A 21318-nucleotide genomic window follows, 5' to 3' on the forward strand; every position below is an offset into this window, starting at 1 on the left:
TTAAGGGGGTTCTAAATAGAAAGTCGGCAACACATCATACCCCCATAAGAGCAATGTTAACTTATTTCCCAAAAAAAAAATTTATTTGAAATGTTGAAGAAACGGACAAAACGTCTTTTTGGTGTATACATGTGTCTGAATGTTACAATAGAACGTTTTTTTAAAAACGAAGCATGTGTTAATAGATATGATTTTTTGTGTGGCGATTTCGAATTTTCAATATAATCAATCACAGATATCATTATTATTAAATAATCTTCTATTATAACACAGTACGTGCAGTGTATAAAAGTTTAAACCACCGCGCACGTTGTAGAATTATAAACTAGTGCCAAAATATTGGGAAAAACGGAAGAAATCGATGGAAATGTTTCATGTCAATAAGGTTGAAAATCCACTGCAACACAATATAGGTATCTCTTTTCTTTCTAATGATCCGCGGCAGGTATAAATTGCCCGAGGACTTGGTGTAATTAGTGGATAATTTAAACCACTAACAAAATAAATTTACCTTGTATATACCCGAGGCTATTTGTACTACATTTATGCAGAACCTTTGAATGTCTGCGGGGAAGCGGAATGGACCGGAACGAATGTTATTCCGGGTTCCGGTTGGTAAAAAATATTACATATAGTTTCGTGTCGTGGAAAAATTTTGTACGCCGTTCCCGTTCATGAAGCGACCGTGTGGTCAGATCCTCCCCCCGAAAAAAAATTGCACATAATCCTACATAATGGAAATGATTCCCTAACTTCCAATCGAATCGAAATGTAACAAATCGAATCGGAATGTTTAGTCAAATCGGAATTGTTTGCCTAATAATTCCGATTTTACTAAACATTCCGATTCGATTTGTTACATTTCGATTCCTTTAGAGTTAGGGAATAACCCTCATTGTTGGTTTATTTTTTCTTAGTGTGGTAAATATCACATCTGGAAAGGATTATACGTTCTCCAGATCGTACCAGCACACGGAACCCAGCAGAATTCGCTTTGTCTCTACACAAAGGGAAACAATAGATTCCACAAAGCGGAACTCTGTAACTGATTTTTTAATGTTTTGGAGCTTTCTCTTTAACCTTTGAAAGGCAGTAAATAATGTTTATTCTTCCAAAATTTTAAATTTGGAATATTTTTCCTCCAAAGCGTAACCATTATGTTTACTATGCCCCCCCCCCTTCCTAAACCTCCTGGGGATGGGCTGATGCTCGCGTTCCGGTTCTCGAAAATTTCCATTCCGAGCACTCCAGGGAATCGTTATTCGCGGTACCCCATTATTGTCATCGCCAATGCAATTTTATAAATATGGGACAAGTGACGCAATTATTTTATTGAAAACATACGGTTTGGTGTTTCACCATTGTAAAACATGTCACTAATGGTACTTTTATTTGAAAGATAAATTTTAATACAATTTTACATATAAACTTAAATATTAGGTAAATAAAAAACGAACAAGCAGGTTTGCATTTCCGAAAAAGTATTTAATTTACCATGTGTACCGTCCTAATGTCCATATTACGACATCGCCTTGAATCCACTAATTCTGGCAATAATGACTGCATGTAAAATTCTTGCAGCTTTTTTTCCATATGTTGTGTCCAAAAGATGTCATCCCTATAAGAATGTAAGTGCATGAGTATTTCGCTAGACATATTTTGTAGGTAACATACCTTCTTATTTCCTCAACATGGATTCCCGCTGTTGTATAAACTATAAAATAACAGTTGCTTCTCTTGGTGATGTGCATAATGCCTTGGAGTTGATAGTAATAATTATGACTCCTTTTTAGCATAATTCTATTGTTTTCCTCATCTAAAACACAATAGTCAATTAATTTTAACATACATGCCTCAACAGGATCGTGGTCGCCACTTTTCAAGGAACTCTTAATTTCAACTATACTGTCTTCCCCAACTAAACCGTCAGGAGAACAAGCCAAATACGGGTTTTCTTCATCGACGATGAGACCGCATCTGGTTACCTTTACTTGATATAGGCGTTCAAAGTGCTCAATGGCATTTACTTCGCTCTCCAATCCAAATTGTGTGTATTTGTTTCCTCTAAAAGAACTATACAGTAAGTGTGTTACAGTTTTAGCTGTGGAAGTTGTCTTGCGTAATTTGCAAACTTTCCCAAAATTAGAAGCTGTTATTCTTTTTTTACGTTCAATAATCCATAAATCGCTTTTTGATTGGTTTATTGTATCACGCTCAACATCTCTTCTGTTTAAGTTCTTCAAATCTTTTAGAAATTGGGCTGATTTTAGTTCATATTCTTCCAAGGATAGGTCAGGGATTGCAATTTCGTCCACCATACCGTAATGTTGATCAGCGGTCTGAAACGCTCTTTTCTTGATATGATCTAAAACAAAAAGAAATAATTACAAATAAAAGACGCGGAAAGGGGGCGAGTGATTGTGATAAACATACTTACGTTTTCTAGATCTGTTGTTGTACCGATGTAGTTGGGCGTCTAGGAAGATTTGTGTGTAATGTCCTGGTGGTCTTCCACATAGCTGCTTATGTAAAACGCCTAATAAATTACGTTGTTTGCAATTGTAGGATATGGCCGCCAGTTCACACCTTAATTGGTAGGAATTTTTGAGTGAAAAGTTTATTCTTTTACCTCCTACAAGTTTAGCTATGATGGAATTATAAGTTTCCGCAGGATTATTGTCTGTATCATACAGTAAACTAGAGGCGTGATCCGCAAGTCGTTGTATAATGGTATTAATTCCACCTAGGATCCCGTTTTGGGTATATATATCAACTAAATCATCCTAAAAATAAGAAAACACCTTTAGTATGGAATTAATAAATAGCAAATCAGAAACATTACCTTATTCTCATCTGAACCTTTGCAAAAGTAATCTTTGCAATGTACATGGCGGCCAAAGATATGGTAGGGACTATTCAATATATCCTTCTTTAAATTGTCAATCTTGTCATCAAGTGCATTATTTTCGGATTTCCTGTATGCGATAGCCCTTATAACTGCATTGCGGAAGCGACCTAGCATTGATGGATTTGACACATACTCTCTGTGAGGTTTTGAGTATTTGGTGTCTTTACTCAAATCGCTGAGTTTATTTATGAAGTTTCGAAGTAAATGATTGCGACATTCAATTTTTTTTATGTAAAACGATGGACCGTATGGTGCGATTTCAACTAAATGTTTGTAAACGCTACTGTCGCCATCCCCAATTAGTTTTCCATATATAAGATTGTGGCGCGTTATGGAATTTTTAAAACCTTCACCTACAATGGCTGATTCCATGGCTGTAGACGTCTTAGACCAGTTTCGAAAACAATCATGGTCTTCTTCTTTACGCCCTCTAGCACATAAGAAGCAGTACTTATTTTTGACACCCATATGCAAAATTTTCTTTGTTTTGGCTCCAATGATAGATGCCTATAACAATGATTGGGTTATGCTTTGAATAGATAACGTATTCTTATAAACTTACCACTCCTGAAAGGGCAGAATAATTTTTACGATAAGATCGCTTTGCCCATGCACCGTCAGCTATAACGCCAATGACTGGTATACCATCTTTCATTTCATCGGCAAGCTCAGCTTCTTCTTTTGCAGCGACAGTCATCAATTGTTGATTTAATGCATGTACAGAAGGGTATATGGCATTGTGATTTTTTAAATAGGTCACGTTTGACATTTGCGGTATATCCATGGCTGCAAGCAGCTCTGCTAATTGACTGTATCCAATTCCAATAGATAAGGACCCAATAATACCAGCTTGATTTGTGGAATGAAATGTTGCACTACCACCGCAACTTCTTACGGAATCTATTTTCCCACACACTTTACATTTAAACGTAAATATGCTTTCTAAGCCTTCAATTTTTTCCGATTGGATGTCCATGTCGAAGAAAGAGCAACCAAAGCCATCATGTCGTAGAGCTCTAAGAGATGCCAAAAAATGACCAATCTCTACAATTCGGCGACCAGATAAAAATAAGGTATCTTTTTGCTCGCAATGAGGTTCTGTTTCTAGATCACTTTCATAAAATGACATTTCCGAACCGTGTTCGTCTTCATCATTGGTTCCACTGCCTGCTTCATGATTGACGTCTGATAAATGTTCTTCACATTGAACCATGCAATTAGGTTTGTCATCTTCTTCTATACTACTAACAACATTCATTGCCATTTTGGTTAACTTCCTGAAACAACACAAACCGTATAAGTATAGGTATACGTAGCATGTAAGATAAAATTAGAACATGTTCAATTATTTAAAAAAACTAACATAAAAAATTTGTACTTACGCTTCTCGGGCTTTCTGCAATATCACCTTCCTGCTCCGTTTCTTGGTGGTGAAACTTTTTCTTGCTTTAGGCATTTTACCACAATACACACTTTAGTACGTTTGATATAACGCAAAAGTAAGTAAACAATATTTGAAAATCGCTAGGGAAGTTCTTTTATATGAAGTAGAGACGTAATTATATCATTATTATGCAATTAGTTTTTGAGATGCTCATTATTTTGTGTACAATATATCTATTTTTGATAATGTTTTTCAATATCGTAATGAGTAATTATAGGTGATTACAGGTGAAATCATAAGTTACATTATCGATAATAAATTATTTTATGTTTCCTATGTAATGACATTATTTACACAATTATTGCAAAATCTCCTAGAATTTGAAAATAAACATAATTACAACAAATGCAGGTATAGCGTTAAATATTTATAGAATTTTCCTGAATTGACAGTGATTATGTAAATTAGGTAAATATAATAAACCCTCATTAACTCAACAATGAGAAGGAACCTGTGACCTTCTTGCTGCAATTGGTAATGTGTGTTGCATAGCCTTAAATACAGTAAGGCGCAATCTTAAATTTTTGCAAGTGTTTAGAGGCGCCTTAACGATTAATCTCTTTTTTAACACACGAAACGACCACCTTTACTTCTACGTCAGTTTCCCCATGTAAATGAATAATAATCGTAAAGAATGAATCCTAAAATTAAATAAGCCCAATTTAATTATCCCCTCTCATTTTTACCTTGCTCAATTTAATCAAATCCGATGGAGTTGTAAAAGAAAAGGACAACGAGGATAAATTTACGTTTTGTAAATTTTCTAAAGAGTATATCCATTAGATTAGAAGACGAAGTTGTTTAATTCCATTTCGTCGTAGGGATTTGCTTTTTTGCAACGAAGTATGCGACTAATTCCATTTTATACATTTCATAAAAGGAAAGTGGAATGCTTTCAGGGTAGTTTATTTTAACGGTAGAAAGGGAGAAAAATAAACAAAATTTATTTTCGTAAGAATTCCCGTTTAGCAAATAAGTGCGTATTTAGGTTAAGTAGTGCATATACGAGATAAATTCGGTTCTGTTGATTTTTAGTGCGCAAATTTCCGCACTTCGTTTTGGGAAATTTATTAACCGTGTTCTCCCCGGTATCATATTTTACTGTTTAAATTTCATGCAAAACTAAATGGTTTATGTTGCAATAATTTATCTTAACACGTTTCGTACCTATTTTGTAAATTCAGCATGAAGCTTATTGCAGCTTTGCGCGAATTCCATATGATAAAGTATATAACGTAAATAAATAATAACGTTGTATGTGCTTTGTCTATGTCTATCTGAACGTTGTTTCAAAAAATATTAAGAAACATCCAAACAGAAAATCCCTCTTTGCAATAATTGTTTATAACTCACTCAAAACTTATTCCAAATCAATACACTAAACAAGGTTTTCTGTCCGCAAACACCCCATACGCGTCGGCTCAATATAATACACTAGTGTAATAGTATATAATATTCCAAGATAGAGAAGGCTGAGGACCAAAAATGACATTGCGAGGCGCTTGCACCGAGGGATGTAACATGCAAAGGAAATAATAGACTTCTCTACCGTGGTGTATACAGTGATATTTCTTAAGAAGTAGACATAGACATTTGTACGTATTGTTTTTCACTATGTCTACTTTTAAAGGACAAAATCTCTTCTGAAGAGCGCCTAATTTTATGCAACCAAAATAACTTCTGCGTTGTGATTGGCTGCGCCTAGGGAATGCTATCCCGCAGCAAAATCTCAATCCCGGTATTTGCGGGATTGTTAGATGTTAATCCCGCGGGATCCCGGAATTTGCGCCCGTAGAATCCATAATTTTAAACAGTTCCAAGATTGGGCTACTAGTTCAAAAGTTACAGCCTTTTGAATTTTCTTTCGAAATTGGTTTCTAGTCTATCACTTTTGATTGAGAAGTCTGATCGAAAAAGTACGAATTGATTTGGATTCTATGCGCCAAAATTAATAAGAAAAAGTGTTTTCCCGAGAAATTTTGGTGTAGTCGATTTTTGGTAAAAAGGAAGGTTATACACTGCCTTTTTTTGAGCCCCGAAAAAAAATTGTCTCAGATCGACCCGGAAAAAAAATTTTCTTATAGAATGTGGCCCGTAGAATCCATAATTTCAAACAGTTCCAAGATTGGGCTACTAGTTCAAAAGTTACAGCGTTTTGAATTTTTTTTCGAAATTGGTTTCTAGTCTATAACTTTTGATTGAGAAGTCCGATCGAAAAAGTACGAATTGTTTTGGATTCTACGCACCAAAATTAATACGAAAAAGTGTTTTCCCGAGAAATTTTGGTGTAGTCGATTTTTGGTAAAAAAGGAAGGTTATACACTGCCTTTTTTTTGCCCCAAAAAAAAAATTGTCTCAGATAGGAAATGCAATCCCGCAGTAAAATCTCAATCCCGGTATTTGCGGGATTGTTAGATGTTAATCCCGCGGGATCCCGGTATTTGCGGGATCCCGCAAAACTTTAAATAAATTGCCAAATAAGCAATTCTGTGCGGTTAACTTCTGTATTAAAATAAATCGCTAATTATCACAATATTTAACAAAAAAGTACCTTCAGTCTCACTTAGAGCTCAAAAAAACCTCACCTGTAAAGCACAAAAAGGTGAACTTCTAAAGTAAAATCATAGTACACTTTAACGAAAAAAGTTTAACAATTATTTAAAAAATAACTTCTCCGTTATGCGTTTCATTAACAAAGTAAACAGAGTCGTCTCGTTGGTCGACAAATTCTTCAGTCCCGCAAATCCCGCGGGATTTGAATTTGTGCGGGGCGCTTGAATTTTTTACTGTGATTGGCTGTGTCATTTTGAATATACAGTGTGTAATAATAGTTATATACAGGGTATTTGTGATCGTTGTTTCTGTGCCACTTTTTGAAAATGTGGAAAAAAGTTCCATTGCAGCAGTTTTTTAAAATCACTTTTCAAACAAAAGTTATACTCATTTGAAGATTGAGCCTTCGGGTTACAAGGTGATCTTCGCATGTAGTTAATTGAAAATGTTGCAAATAACAAAAAAAATAACGATTTAAGTCGGTAAAGCAACTAAACACAAATTAATTAGCGTTGTCTACGGGAAAGCAAATCTTTTGGGACCCCCACGACTTAATCGGATGCTTCAATTCAAGGCTTGAAACAAGTATCCATAACGGTTTCGGGACAGTCTTTAAAGACACTTTTTATACTCCCTCGCCCTTTGTTTTAAAATATCAAATTTCCTATTTTTTACTATAGTACCCACCTACTATTTTGATACATCGAAAATTTTAAAGAAAATTCCTCTCTTTTGTAGTAGTACTTATCGTAGGAAAGTAAATACCGGAAAGCTCTAACTACCTTACTTTCAGAGACATAGCAAAACTGTCATTATTACTCGCTACGTACAGTTTTTGTAAAATTTAAAATAATGTTCAAAACTGAACACTTAAATTAACAATTTTCTCTTTCTTTTCAGATTCAATGCAAGCTCTCTGCAAGAACCACTTCCTTCAGCAAGTTTATCGCAAAATCGACGGTGCTTTACTTTGGTCACAAAATGAAAGAAACCTAGATTGCGTTGTAACCTTTCAGACGCATTCGATACTTCAGCGATTTATGCTAAGATTCGATTTTCTACAATTAGACTGCAACGATCATCTGTATATTTATGACGGTGCACATCCTGTAGGGACTTATAAGGTACGTTTTAAAATGAGTGCTCAATTCTTGTACAGCAAGAGAAGAAATCACTATCTTTTTAATGCCATGCAATTTTTTTGAGTGGAGGTTTCTTGTCTTGTTTTGTACATTGTTCCCTATAATAATTATCGGGGAATCCTGTAGGGACCATTACACATTTTTTTTTGCGGAAATATTTCAATAAAAGTCTCCGAATGTGAACTGAAATAAAAGTAAATAGTGCAATACCTATCAAAAGTCGTGTTGTTTGGATTCCTCCTTTCTTCGGACTTCAGATTTAAGTGTTTCTTTATGATTCCTCAATTTCTTTCAACTCTTCGTAATCCTTGACAATTGGTTCTTTTTAATTTCTTCCAATTCTTGGTCCAGTTCTCATTCTTCGTCAGACTTCACTTTAAGCAGGTCTTTCAAAATCTTTCATTTCTGCTTCGTTGAATTTATCAGATTTCGTTTCTTCTAAGTATTTCAAATTTTCTCAGTTCATGAATTCTTTCTGATTATTCAGACAATAAAAATTGTTGAGATTTTAAACCACTACTCGAAAATATGATAATTCTCAAAAAGAGAAAGGGAATGAACAGCAAGAATGTATGTAAATGAACTATTTCAATTTAACAACATTCATGAGAGCGGTTTTGCGAAATTAAATTAGATCTAGTGTAATTAAAGTATAAATATTTCGCAATATAATGACTTCGGTTCCTCTTCTCGTTACCATTCAAATTAAATCCTCTAAGCCAGGCATACATTGCCATCCGCCATTCTTAAAAAAATGTATTTCAGTGTACAATAATTGGAAGCTCGCGCGTATCTGATCTAATTACCGTTGTTGAAGTTTTCATAAAGGAAATTAATTTAATTCTTTGCTTATCTTGGGCTTTATTGTTACCGGCTCGTATAATCAATTTCAAAATAAACGCTCAGTGGGATAACAAAAGCGAGGCAATTAAGGAAAACATATTTCTAAATTCTTGCTTGGAGTTATATGGTAGACTTGTGACTGGAAATTGTGTTTGTACAGTCCTTTCGAGGTAAGTTCCTTTGATGGCATTAGGACCGCCACGTTCCCAGCGAAATACGAGGTGGCCTACGGTCGTGAAGATGAAACGTAACTATTTCCATTTGTTAAAACAAGATGGCTTTATTTTAAGGGTTGAACCGCTGTGATCTTTCAGTGGCGTTTTTATTTTGGACCAAAATTCGATGCAAATCTTGCTTAAAATATTATATTCGGCAAGAAGTGTTTTTAGAATTTGGAAGCTCAAGCTTCTCTGCTAAAATTATATGGTCCACTCTGTCAAATGCTTTGACGTGTATACAGGGTGTAGAATTCGTTTACGCACCATAGGGATTTCAATGGTAATTTCTTAATATTGAAATATTTTCTCCCCTAATTATTTTACCCAAAATCGTCCTGAAACCTTCATTTTCATGTCTACTTTCTGTCAGGAAATTTTAGTTTCCATGACAAAGGCAGAGCAGACCACGTTTCCTGCCGCTTGTCACTTTACAGGCCACATCTGTCACTTTACCGGCCGCATTTGTGACATTACCAAATGTATAATGACTCCTGTCATCACTGACAGATTGTCATTAATCAAAAGTTCTATATAAAAATTGAAATTTTATATTAAAATACGATTTCGGGTAAAATTCAATACAAAACTCGTCATTTTCCGGACTTTTATGTAAATAACTTACGGCATAAAGTTGTAAATAGGTACACTTTTTGTAGATTGTAAAATTCTGTGTCTATTCATTTCATTTGTAATTTTTTGTTCTGGGAAATCGGAGAAAAAGAAATTATAAACAATAAATCTAATTTTTGTTTCAATAATTTCACGACACGAGTGATTTTAGTAAAAGTCACTAATGGTGTCGGAAAATTATTGAAACAAAAATTCAATTTTTAAGCAAATACTAACTTCTTGTTATGTAGTTTTTCCGGTTTCCCGAATTGAAAAATAATAATTGAGGACATGAGCAGACGCAGAATTTTTCAAGCTACAAGATACCTGTTTACAACTTTGCTCTAAATTTATTAGGGGAGAAAATATGTCAATAAGTATAAAGAAATTAGCATTGAAATCCTGGATTCTGATTCAAAAGTTGGAAAGTTTTATCCAGGCTAGCTCTCCATGCCCATGTACCATTACTTACTGTAGAACTTCTAATTTTTCATGAAGTTTCGGATAGTTAGTTGAACAATTTGCTTGCCAAATCCAACACCAAATTATCGTAACCGTTTGCATATAAGTGTAGATTAAGGATTTGCGATGCTTTCTTTTTCTAATCACATTTCTTTTTTTTACAACTCTTCTTAGGAAATTCTACCTAATTATATTGTAAAATAAAAGCTTGGTCAAGATATTTTGCTCGCAATATCCTTAATTTACCTTATTATTTAATCACAACCAAGTACACCATGATATTTATCTTTACAGAAAAATACTTATTTTATACCTAAACAGAGTGGACACATGAATTTGGATAATATTTTGTATTGAAGGTTTGACTAATTAAATTGACAAAATAAATCTACATTTTTTTTTAAGCTTATCAAAATTTCATGTGGGTAGAATATTAGAAAAATACCTTATTTTTACTTCAGTTTGTCAATTAGGTACTCAAAAATGGACAAAATAAAAGAATTGTGGTGGAAATACCTACTGTGGCCGTCGGATATAGTTTTTTCTCTACATCAGCAGGGTCATTGACACTCAGATGAGGTTCTACGTGCGATGGTTTTAGTGGTTTACTGTGCAAATAAATCTAAATTTCTTTGAGAGCTTTAGCGTCATATTCACGTGTTTTTATAATAGTAAATTAAATTGTTGTCTTCCTTTACAGAAAAAAGGAGACATTGATTTTCTAAACAACACTCAACTCAACAAATTCCCTATTGGTTAGTGCTTTCAACTAATCCCAAACTCGTTCTAGTGTCCTTAATTAATCCCATCTCTTTCACAGAAAAAGCCGACTCAAAAATTTCCACGGTTATTTTTAGATATGGTGTACTAAGCAATGTAAGGTTATACTCTCGTCAAAAACTGTTGTAACTTGATACAAAAAGCAAATTCGACAAACTCAAAACGTAAAAAAAATAGCTTTTACACCCTGTATCTAGAAAACAAAGCAAGTTAGAACATACGATTTCGTCTCCTGAAGGTTAATTTCAAAAGACGTTCAAATAAAAAACAAAAATGTAATTCTTATTTCAAGTGGGACGCGGGGCACAATATAACATGACGTTCAGAACATATGACAATGCTGTTTCTATGGAAACGACCGCGACGGCAGAACCTAAGCTTGTTATTTTCCATATCTAAATTAAATTCAGAATTGTCAGAAGCAATTATCGTATTACAATACTATTAATTATTATAATTATTATTGGCGTCTGCGATAGAATAAAGTTTTGCTATTACACACGACGATAAAGGGAAACTAACCATCTCGTAAAATTTATTTATCTCAATCAATTGTTTAATATCCTTCTATCGTCTTACCCTTTTTGGTACAATTTCGCCTGTTTTGTCCCTGAATAATACTTACACTACCCAGTGCATAATTTTTAAGCACCTTTCGTTTCTACTTTTTCTTTATTTCACTGCATAATAAATTATTTTCATTGTGCATAGTCCTACCCCTTTAAACCCGCGTCCGAGACTTTTGTTTCAGAATAATACTTATACAATCCTATGCTTAATTTTTGAGCACGTCTGAGTGCTACCTTTGTTCATTTCAGGTCAAAATAAATTATTTTTAAGATGCAGGGTAAAACCTCATTCAGAGTAGAACTTGCCCTTTTTGGCCCTCATACGAATGTTAATTTTTAATTTTAATGTTTAAGTTTAAAGCACGTTTAATTTCTCTTTTTTATTTACTTCGCTGCATAATATATGTAAATGATTTTCATTGTGTATACTTTTATACCAACGTGCAAGTCTTTTATTTCTGAATAATACATTTATTTCAAGAAAGAACCTGAGGAAGATTACAGACGATGAAACGGTACACCACATACTTTGTGAATGTCACTGCCACGTTATAATAAATTATTTCATCGTGTAGGATAAAACTTACCCCTTTAGACCATTAAGAGAGTCTTTTCTTTCGGAGTAATACTTATACTACCCTTTGCTTAAGGTTAAACACGTTTGATTGCTACATTTTCTATATTTGACTTCATAATAAATTATTTCCGTCGTGCAGTGTAAAACTTGCCCCTTTAGATCTTCATGTGGTTCTATGATACACTTACTACTTTATACTTATTTTTTAAGCACGTCTGATTACCACTTTTTAGCGCATTTCCCCAAAAATCATGAAAAATAAACAAGTTAAAAAGTAATTATGCAAACCTAAATAACGAGAGCGTATTTTTCTCTAAATAATATTAATTCTAGGACCGGGAAAAAATTCTGGTAGGCTCGAGATCCTTACCCCAGTCTCTTTTCAAATGAGCCGCCTATCGTCGAAGTCTATACATCATTGAAAATAGTGGAGGTACACAAATTTTGAAAGTAATGTTAGATTTGCTTTTTTCCAAGTGCGTATTTATAAAATTTCATTTAAATGCTTTTCATAAATAAGATAATTGGCATTGTGCATGCGCAAAACATTTGAAAACGTCTTTAATTTTACTTATAATTGTACTGTTTACATATAAAGTTTCATTTAAAATCTTCGTAAATAAAAAAGTTAGCATTGCACATGCGTTCAACCAAATTTTTGACACTGCGCGTGCGCAAAATAAAAAATATCGGTATGCACGGAATCATTGGACCAAGTCTTTTCAAATGAGTCCTATATCGCCCAAATCGGTTAAGTGGTATAGAAGGAGTAACGTGTGACGCACGGAGAAAAATGTATGTTAAAGGTAATTAAAAATATAATAATAGCTATCAAAAAATATAATACGTATAGGGTAACTTAGATTATTGCAACTAATATACACACCCTGCCAAAAATCGACTGCACCAAAATTTCTCGGGAAATAGCTATTTGTGTATTAAGAGCGCAAAATGATATATTGTCGATTGAAAGAGACAGTTGACGCGCGACGAAGGAGCGCGGCAATCTCTTGAAATCGACAATCAATTTGCGCTCGAATTACACACAAGATTTTTTCTACAATCGAGCAGTTCACATATTTCCAGAAATTTAAATTTTTCACTCAAATCATTTTAATCTTATGCCCAAATGAAAGATGTCATTTACTCGTTGTCATTGGATACTCTGAGCAATGCATATTTGATTTATAGTTAATAATTGGGAGAGCGAGCGTTTTTTCTATTTTGTCGCTTATAAGCGACAAAGTGACATTCCTCGAAAAAGATGACGTTTGCGTTGTCAAATACGAGCGCAAATGCCTACTTTGGATATCGATTGTAGAAAAACACTTTTTCTTATTAATTTTGGGGCGTAGAATCCAAAACAATTCGTACTTTTTCGATCAGACTTCTCAATCAAAAGTTATAGACTAGAAACCAATTTCGAAAGAAAATTCAAAGGGCTGTAACTTTTGAACTAGTAGCGCAATCTTGGAACTGTTCGAAATTATGGATTCTACAGGCCACATTCTATAAGGCAATTTTTTTTCCGGGTCAATCTGAGACAATTTTTTTTTCGGGGCTCAAAAAAAGGCAGTGTATAACCTTCCTTTTTTACCAAAAATCGACTGCACCAAAATTTCTCGGGAAAACACTTTTTCTTATTAATTTTGGTGCGTAGAATCCAAAACAATTCGTACTTTTTCGATCAGACTTCTCAATCAAAAGTTATAGACTAGAAACCAATTTCGAAAAAAATTCAAAGGGCTGTAACTTTTGAACTAGTAGCCCAATCTTGGAACTGTTTGAAATTATGGATTTTACAGGCCACATTCTATAAGAAAATTTTTTTCCGGGTCGATCTGAGACAATTTTTTTTCGGGGCTCAAAAAAAGGCAGTGTATAACCTTCTTTTTTTACCAAAAATCGACTACACCAAAATTTCTCGGGAAAACACTTTTTCTTATTAATTTTGGTGCGTAGAATCCAAAACAATTCGTACTTTTTCGATTAAACTTCTCAATCAAAAGTTATGGACTTCTTAGAAACCAATTTCGAAAGAAAATTCAAAGGGCTGTAACTTTTGAACTAGTAGCCCAATCTTGGAACTGTTTAAAATTATGGATTCTACAGGCCACATTCTATAAGAATCCATTTTTCTCCGTGCGGACGGACGGACGACAAAGTGCAGCCAATAGCGATTTTTCACTTTAAGGAAAATGCGCTAAAAAGGTTTTCACCTCAAGGAGAGTAACTTTAACGCATTTTCCAAAAGGCCATATCACTATGTTTTTCTCTACTAGAAGCATCTATGCTTAAAATTAAAAAAAAAATATGTCAATAAATATCAAAGCTGACAATGCGCGTCCACCATCAAGATTTTTCTTGGTTAAACTGCCATAATAGCGATAGACGCTATTATGACCACTTTCTGTCCGTCCGTCTGTCGTTTGCCGTTTATTGTGAGGATAAATTTTAACGTTTATTGCATTTCTATTTAAAATTAAGAACGCATCAGAATCAATGATGATCGGAGAAAACTTGATCCAAGTACAGGTAGAATAAGGCCTGGACGATTTTGTTACAAAATCTTCTTTATCCGTCGGTTCGTAAGTCTTTCTACCTTTTCCATAGTATCACAAACTACTACATAATTCCTATGTGTTGAAAGTTTACGTCAAGAGATAAACTACCCTTTTATGATTTACTAACTTTCATAAAAATATTAAGGGGAGTGGAGAGGTAGGGGCAGAAAATTAAATTACTTCAGTTTTCAAGATAGTGATTTCGACTTCCTTCTGTAGTTCATAACTCCAGCGTGCAATCTACAATGAAACAAAAGGTCCTTTTGCATTAGTTTACACTTACGAAGCAAACGTAAAGGAAATTGTACAACATAGGTAATACGAATTTAGTTATGCTTATGAAACCCGAACATTCTGACCTATTTTACACAATTTTAAGAATTTAGGAAGATGTTTTCGACTTTAATTTTATTAGAAGAACTGAGATTTTGAGCAAATGGTATAGTCACTTGGACCTACAGGTCAATTTACCGAAATTTCCATCGCTCCGAATTAATATATTAAAAGCTCGTCAATCCAAGAAACGTTAACACTGCGCCTTAATTGCTCTTAAAAGCTTCGAGACAAAAAGCGGTTTTCGCTAATAGGCTCGGTTGCTTTCTAATAATAAAATTCGGAAACCTCAACAAAAATGGTTCGCTCACTGTATTGGCAGAAAAGATTGATGATGATGGTTTTGCATAAGCAACCCTCACATTTCAATCTCGAGACGTTTTAATTTACAACGCGACCGAGCGAATAATGTTTTAGTAAGATTCTTAAAGGTCATTTCGGTAGAACAAACAACACGAAGGTTAATGCCGAAAGTTTTAAAACAGCAATAAAACACTTCAACGAATAATATTTATTGCGTTCGGGCACATCATGGAAAATTCATTGCGATCCCTCCAATGTTTCATAAATATTTATGAAAATATAATTTCTTCATGAAATAGGCCGAATTCTGATCACTTTCGATGAATGAAGGGTTTCGGGTCGTTTTTAATGGAGAGGTTTTTGTACATCAACGGCTACATCGTAAATCTATAAGCTTTTGAAGGAATCAGGTTTGTAAGCACGCACGTTTCGTTTTTACTGACACAAACGAAATTTCAGAAAGCGATGTATAAGGAAAAACTGTTTCGGGTTGCCCTATAATGGCATATTGACACGGTCTGAATTGCGTTTTGGTCAATCGTTTTCGTTCACAGACATTTCCAAAGCTGGAAATTTAGAGTAAAATGGCTTCTAGTTGAGCAATCGTAATAATCGGATCTGACTGTGCTTGTAAAATCGCCCCTTTAAATATTACATCAAATGTTTTCGAGTTATTCAGGCTTTTTCAAAATTTTTGACATTTGCTTTTCTTTTGAGCCCGGTACCTAAGGACTCCGTTGATTTGAACTTCAAACATTCTTCCAAAATTGACAATACTGACTCGATGCTACATGAGAATGATTTAAATATAGATCGCGCTTCTACAGGGTGTTTTAAAACCAATTTTCAGATTTAGATTATCAATGAGAGCCTAAATAGTTTTAAGTAACGTGATTCAAAAACGTGTCTGAAAGTTTAATCGTAGAAAAATACCTCTCATTTTTATGTTCCACTGGTAGCCCAAAAAAGTTTACCCAGCGAAAGATCATGATTTTTTACCTCGTGCCACATTCCACATTATAATCGACATGGAAAATTCGCTAACGAAAGTTCATCTTCGGAACAAGTTTTTTTGTGTTACGTGTTTGTTAAGTGCATTTGATTCCGTTAATTTAAGTGGTTTGGTGTTTTCGGACTGTACTTGGATATTTTGACCCGAAAACTGTAAGTTCCCCACTGTATCTGGGTTTAATGTTGTATGTGAGATTTGGTTTTTCAAACAAGTTGTGTGTTCATTCGGACCCTTTAACGACGAAAAGATAAGTCTTATGCACTATTACGATTAATTTTGTTGAATCACACCCAAAATTCATTTTAAGTGCCGCTAACAGATACATTCGTTTACTCTACAACAAAAACTGTTGTAGGTATTGCCCGTTGATCTCATTAGGATGTAGAAAAAAGTGTCTGTTACTGCAGACGCATTAGAATAATTCATTAGATTAGATCTACTATTCCTTAGAGAACGCTATCGCGTCTTCAATCCGATAATCAGACAGCCTTTAACCCCTTTGATTTCATGCAGCGAATCCTTTGTGGTAATTGATACTGTCACGCGTAAAGCACATTGCGATATACGTCAGAAGCAGTCATTTAATTAATTTCGCGAGTTATATGTAAATATCCGCCCTTTAATTTATAATTGAGTCCATAATCGGAATACATAATTAGGAAAATGCAAATTTACCGAGCGCTTAACCGAAATTTTCTGCCTAATTAATAACGTATATTATATGTGATGCTTGTTGTTTGTTACAGTCTGATTTAACATGCAAGAATACGAAGCAAAAGCTGGGGGTGATGTTCACGAACACAAATTATGTAACACTCAAATACGTCACCGATGGATGGGGTACCGACTCGAATGGATTTAAATTAGTTATAACAGCCGTTAAGGACATCAGTGAGTATATACAGCTTTTGTTGTTACTACCTATTATAGGGTGTATGGGGGTTAGGTATAAGTATCGACGAAAGCCGTAATTACTACGTTCGAGTCAATAATTCAGATATAATTGAGGGGTTTATAACAGCAATTATATGTTAAATGACATTCGCATTCGTGATCACAAATCAAAATTAATTGCAAACTTTCATTTCCAAATATCGAGCTGTATACACGTCATCGGATCGAAACATCCCTCGCTTCGCTAAGGGAGGACGAGTACTTTTCAGGACGCGATTCCACTTAAAATTAATTTCAGAGTTTTTACGCTGCACGTATCCGTCCACTTAATTACTATTTGGGAGAATTGCGAATATTAAACTTTGTATTAATTTAATGAGACAAATATACGGTTGTAGAGTGTCAAGTTGGTAATCAAATTTTCCATTGGCGATACACGTTCAACCTGCTCTACGTCAGTTTAATTTGATCGCATCCTCTCGGTGTAAATTCATCATGAAGCCGCTAAATTTACGGCCCTAATGGTAATAATAGTGTAGCATGAATTTAGAAATCAATATTGGGTTTTGTCCATTACCGTATACATTATAGTGGATGGCCATGTTCTGGAAAATAGGTCGTTATCATTTGATATTTCATTTTCAAACTTTAGAAGCTACGAAATTTTGTATAATTATTCAAGCTTGTAAATCTTCCTATGATAAATCAAATCAGAACAAAAATGAACCGTTTAATTTCTTTGAAGTAAGGTACATCTTCATCTAATTATAATAAACACTTCTGCAAAGGGGTCTCTTCCTTTTGATGATATTGGCCCATATGAATAAAAGGGAGCATATGCTTGTACTTGCAAAATTCAAAGTAAATACTCGTAAGAGCCCCTTCACACTTGGCGACTTATATTATACTGAGCAGCGAGACGGGACCCAGTGCAGCCTTCTGAGCAGCCCAGTACCCCCCCGCCACCCCCATGCCTAAATTTTGAATTGTGACGTATCACTTGTGATACATCATTGGAAAGCTCTTAAAAAATGCTTTTCAGAAATACACTGGTACATTTAAACTGCCCATTCACAATTTATTACACTAAAATTTGAACTCCGCAAATAAACAACTTTTATTTAATAAAATGTTCAAAATGTTCACCGTTCTGTTCTAAACAATACCACAAACGGTTTTCAAATTCATTTCTAACATTTTTAAACACTTCCCTGGAAAGTGAACGGCACTCCCCGACTATCCGGTAGCGAAGATCATTTATGGAAGCTGGTTCAGTTTTGTACACAACCGATTTTAAATGACCCCAAAGAAAGAAATCCAATGGTGTCAGATCTGGAGATCGTGCTGGCCATTCTATAGGACCTCTTCGCCCTATCCACTGTCCCGGAAATTTCTCATCTAAAAATTCACGAACAGCCATAGAGTAATGAGGAGGAGCCCCATCTTGTTGAAAATGTATGAAATCTTCAATCAAATTCATGTTTCCGTCAATTGGATTTATTTGATTCTCTATTTCATGAGTGATGAGAGGCTCGACGGTATTTTGTAGCATGTTTAGGTAAGTATCTCCAGTTAAATTTCCTTCGATAAACAGAGGACCAATAATGCTATCACCTGATACCTGCCCAGACGTTAATTTTTTGGGGCCGTTGAGTATGCCCCTCGCGAAAAAGATGAGAATTTTTATCGTCCCAATACCGGCAGTTATGTTCGTTCACATTTCCATTTAAAAAGAATGTACATTCATCACTAAAACAAATGTTTTTCACCAGTTCCGGATTATTTTGAATATTCTCGGTCATTATTTCACAAAATTGGATTCTTCGATCGGAGTCGTCTTCGGTTAGTTCCTGTACAATCTGCATCTTATAAGGGTAGAATTTGTGCACCTTAAGAGTTCGTCGTACAGTTTCTCGCGAAAGTCCGGTCATAGTCGCTGCTTTTCGAATAGATGATGTTGGGTTTGCACCAAAATGACCTTCAATCTGAGTAGCTTCATCCATTATTCTTGGTCCGTCTCTTCTTATTTTCCACTGACCCAGTTTCTTCAAATTTAGTCACTAACATTGCAACATAAGTGTGACTGACACGTCGTTCTGGGTGTCGGGCATTAAAAACAGCTGCTGTTCTAAATGCAGATCGCGCTTCAGAACCATAGATGAAAATAATTTCAACTCTTTCGGCAAACGTGTACACCATTATGAAATCTTTAGTTAAATTCAAAATTTGTAATTTTCTTGCCAAGAAATACTAAAAACGAGACTAAAATAATAATAACCGATCAACAAATAAAGCAATAGAAAATTATTATTTACTAAAAATTGCTGTCATTGTTTTTCCAAAGCATCAATAGATCTAAGAAATTTTTTTTTATTTCAAACACTGACAAATTTATCAAATACTCAAATTACTCATTTTTATTACATAAATTGTGAATGGGCAGTTTAAATGCACCAGTGTTGATATTTCTGAAAAGCATTTTTTAAGAGCTTTCCAATAATGTATCACAAGTGATACGTCACAATTCAATATTTAGGCATGGGGGTGGCGGGGGGTACGAGGTTGAAGTTGGTTCCTTCTTTATACGACCATTTTGCTTCCCCCTCGATTCTACCGAAACGGTTTTCGCCATTTTGTGATACCTCTAATATAAAAAACGATATCGCCAATTGAAAGTTTTAAAAGTGTCACCCTGTATATGAAAATTGGAAAGAATTCAATGAGAGCTCGCAGGAAAAAGTCGGCCGTGTGGCGCAGTTGATTTTAAGCTCGACTGCGATACTAAGGGTCCCTTGTTCGAATCCGGGTTCGGGCATGGATATTTGTAAATGTAGGGATTGGGTTGGTAGAGCAGCCTTGGCTGAAAATAAAATTTGAGCAGCTTGTAATCAACTTGGCTTAGGAAGATATTGTAGAAGAAATGGAACAGTAAATGTGAAAGCTTAAGTTGAGCTTGAGAACAACTTGAGCGATACCTACAGAAAATTAAGGGAAGTCTGAGGGGAAACATGAAGACAAATTAAGGAATTTGCGAAGGATTTGAGAGAAACTTCATGAAAACGTAAGGGGAAACTTTAAAATAATCTAAATGGAAATTAAAGAAAATAAAAAATAGCAACTGAGTTTTATCATTGAATAAAAAATGGATTTATCATTAAATAATTATTCAATGGTTTTATGGAATTCCAGAAGCCAAAAGAAAAGGATGAAATGTTAAAGAAATTTTTTCAAAATTTCAGGCGAAATTCAAGGTTGCTCTTTCAAAAAGATGACAATATCGGCGAACTAATGTGAAACATTAAAAGGATTTTTTTAAATTTCTAACTTTAGGGAAATCTCAAGAAGAAAAAGGCTTTTAAGAAAAAATTTCAAAACAAGTTCATAAGATCTTCTAAAAATTTTTATAGTTTCAAGGGAATAAGTAAAAATTCAATAGACTATTAATAGAAATTCGGAACAATCTCACCACAAGTTCAAGAGAATTTCAAGACAGTATAAGTTGAATTTTTTTTTAATATTTCGGAACTTTTCCAAATTTTTTTGAGAGAAGGGAATCTCAACATGGAAGAATTGAAAAGGAATTTTGAAAGAATTTCAAGGAAATTTCAAAGTGAGCGAAACTTCCTAAATAATTGTTCAATAATAATTTTAGAGATCTGCGAGACAAACTTAATAAAACTATTGCAGAATTTCAACAGAATCTCAACCAAAATTTCAAAATAATTAAAAGAAATTTCAAGAAAACGAAAATGAGAGTGAATGAAAAATATAATCAGCTCCAGATTTTACCCCCATTCGCCTCTATTATAGCATTACTCCTCCGACAGGTTTCTTTCGCTCATGCTTTTCTTGATGGCTCCTTCCCATGATGCCCTGGACCGTCCTTTTTTCCTTCCGCTGGCGTCCTTTCCATAGCAGCTCTAAGCAGTCGCCTCTCCGCCCAAACCATATCAGGTGTCTTTTCTTAAATCTGGTCCATGACTGTATCCTTTGCGTCGATCATTTCTTTGATACTCGCGTTGGTTCTGTGGTCACGCCTTGAAATTCGACAGGATCTTCTGAGGGCCTCTGATATCGTCCAAGTTTCTACTGAGTGAGTATGCTTTT

At 34.6% G+C, this 21318-nt stretch overlaps 2 protein-coding genes across 3 annotated transcripts in view; one reads left to right on the forward strand and one right to left on the reverse strand.

Moving 5' to 3' along the window:
• LOC116171441 overlaps positions 1-21318 on the forward strand; it is a 112381-nt gene that overhangs the window by 67517 nt on the left and 23546 nt on the right. The window contains exon 3 of the mRNA XM_031488293.1: positions 17064-17208. Coding sequence (XP_031344153.1) covers positions 17064-17208 — 145 coding nt within the window. The remainder of the gene's footprint in view (positions 1-17063; positions 17209-21318) is intronic.
• Positions 1374-4571, reverse strand: LOC116171437. Of its 2 annotated transcripts, XM_031488289.1 has the most exons (6): positions 4291-4563; positions 3471-4185; positions 2843-3415; positions 2438-2783; positions 1675-2365; positions 1374-1618 (listed from the first exon to the last, which is right to left on the reverse strand). In XM_031488289.1, the coding sequence occupies exons 1-6, from the start codon at positions 4362-4364 to the stop codon at positions 1486-1488; spliced, it is 2532 nt and encodes an 843-aa protein (XP_031344149.1). In that variant the 5' UTR covers positions 4365-4563; the 3' UTR covers positions 1374-1485. The 2 variants fall into 2 exon arrangements, with proteins under 2 accessions (XP_031344149.1, XP_031344150.1); XM_031488290.1 differs by lacking the exons at positions 1374-1618; positions 1675-2365 and having other exon boundaries at positions 2498-2632; positions 2692-2783; positions 4291-4571.

This window comes from Photinus pyralis, unplaced genomic scaffold (genome assembly GCF_008802855.1).
Source record: "Photinus pyralis isolate 1611_PpyrPB1 unplaced genomic scaffold, Ppyr1.3 Ppyr1.4_LG5, whole genome shotgun sequence".
Classification (NCBI taxonomy): Eukaryota; Metazoa; Arthropoda; class Insecta; order Coleoptera; family Lampyridae; genus Photinus; species Photinus pyralis.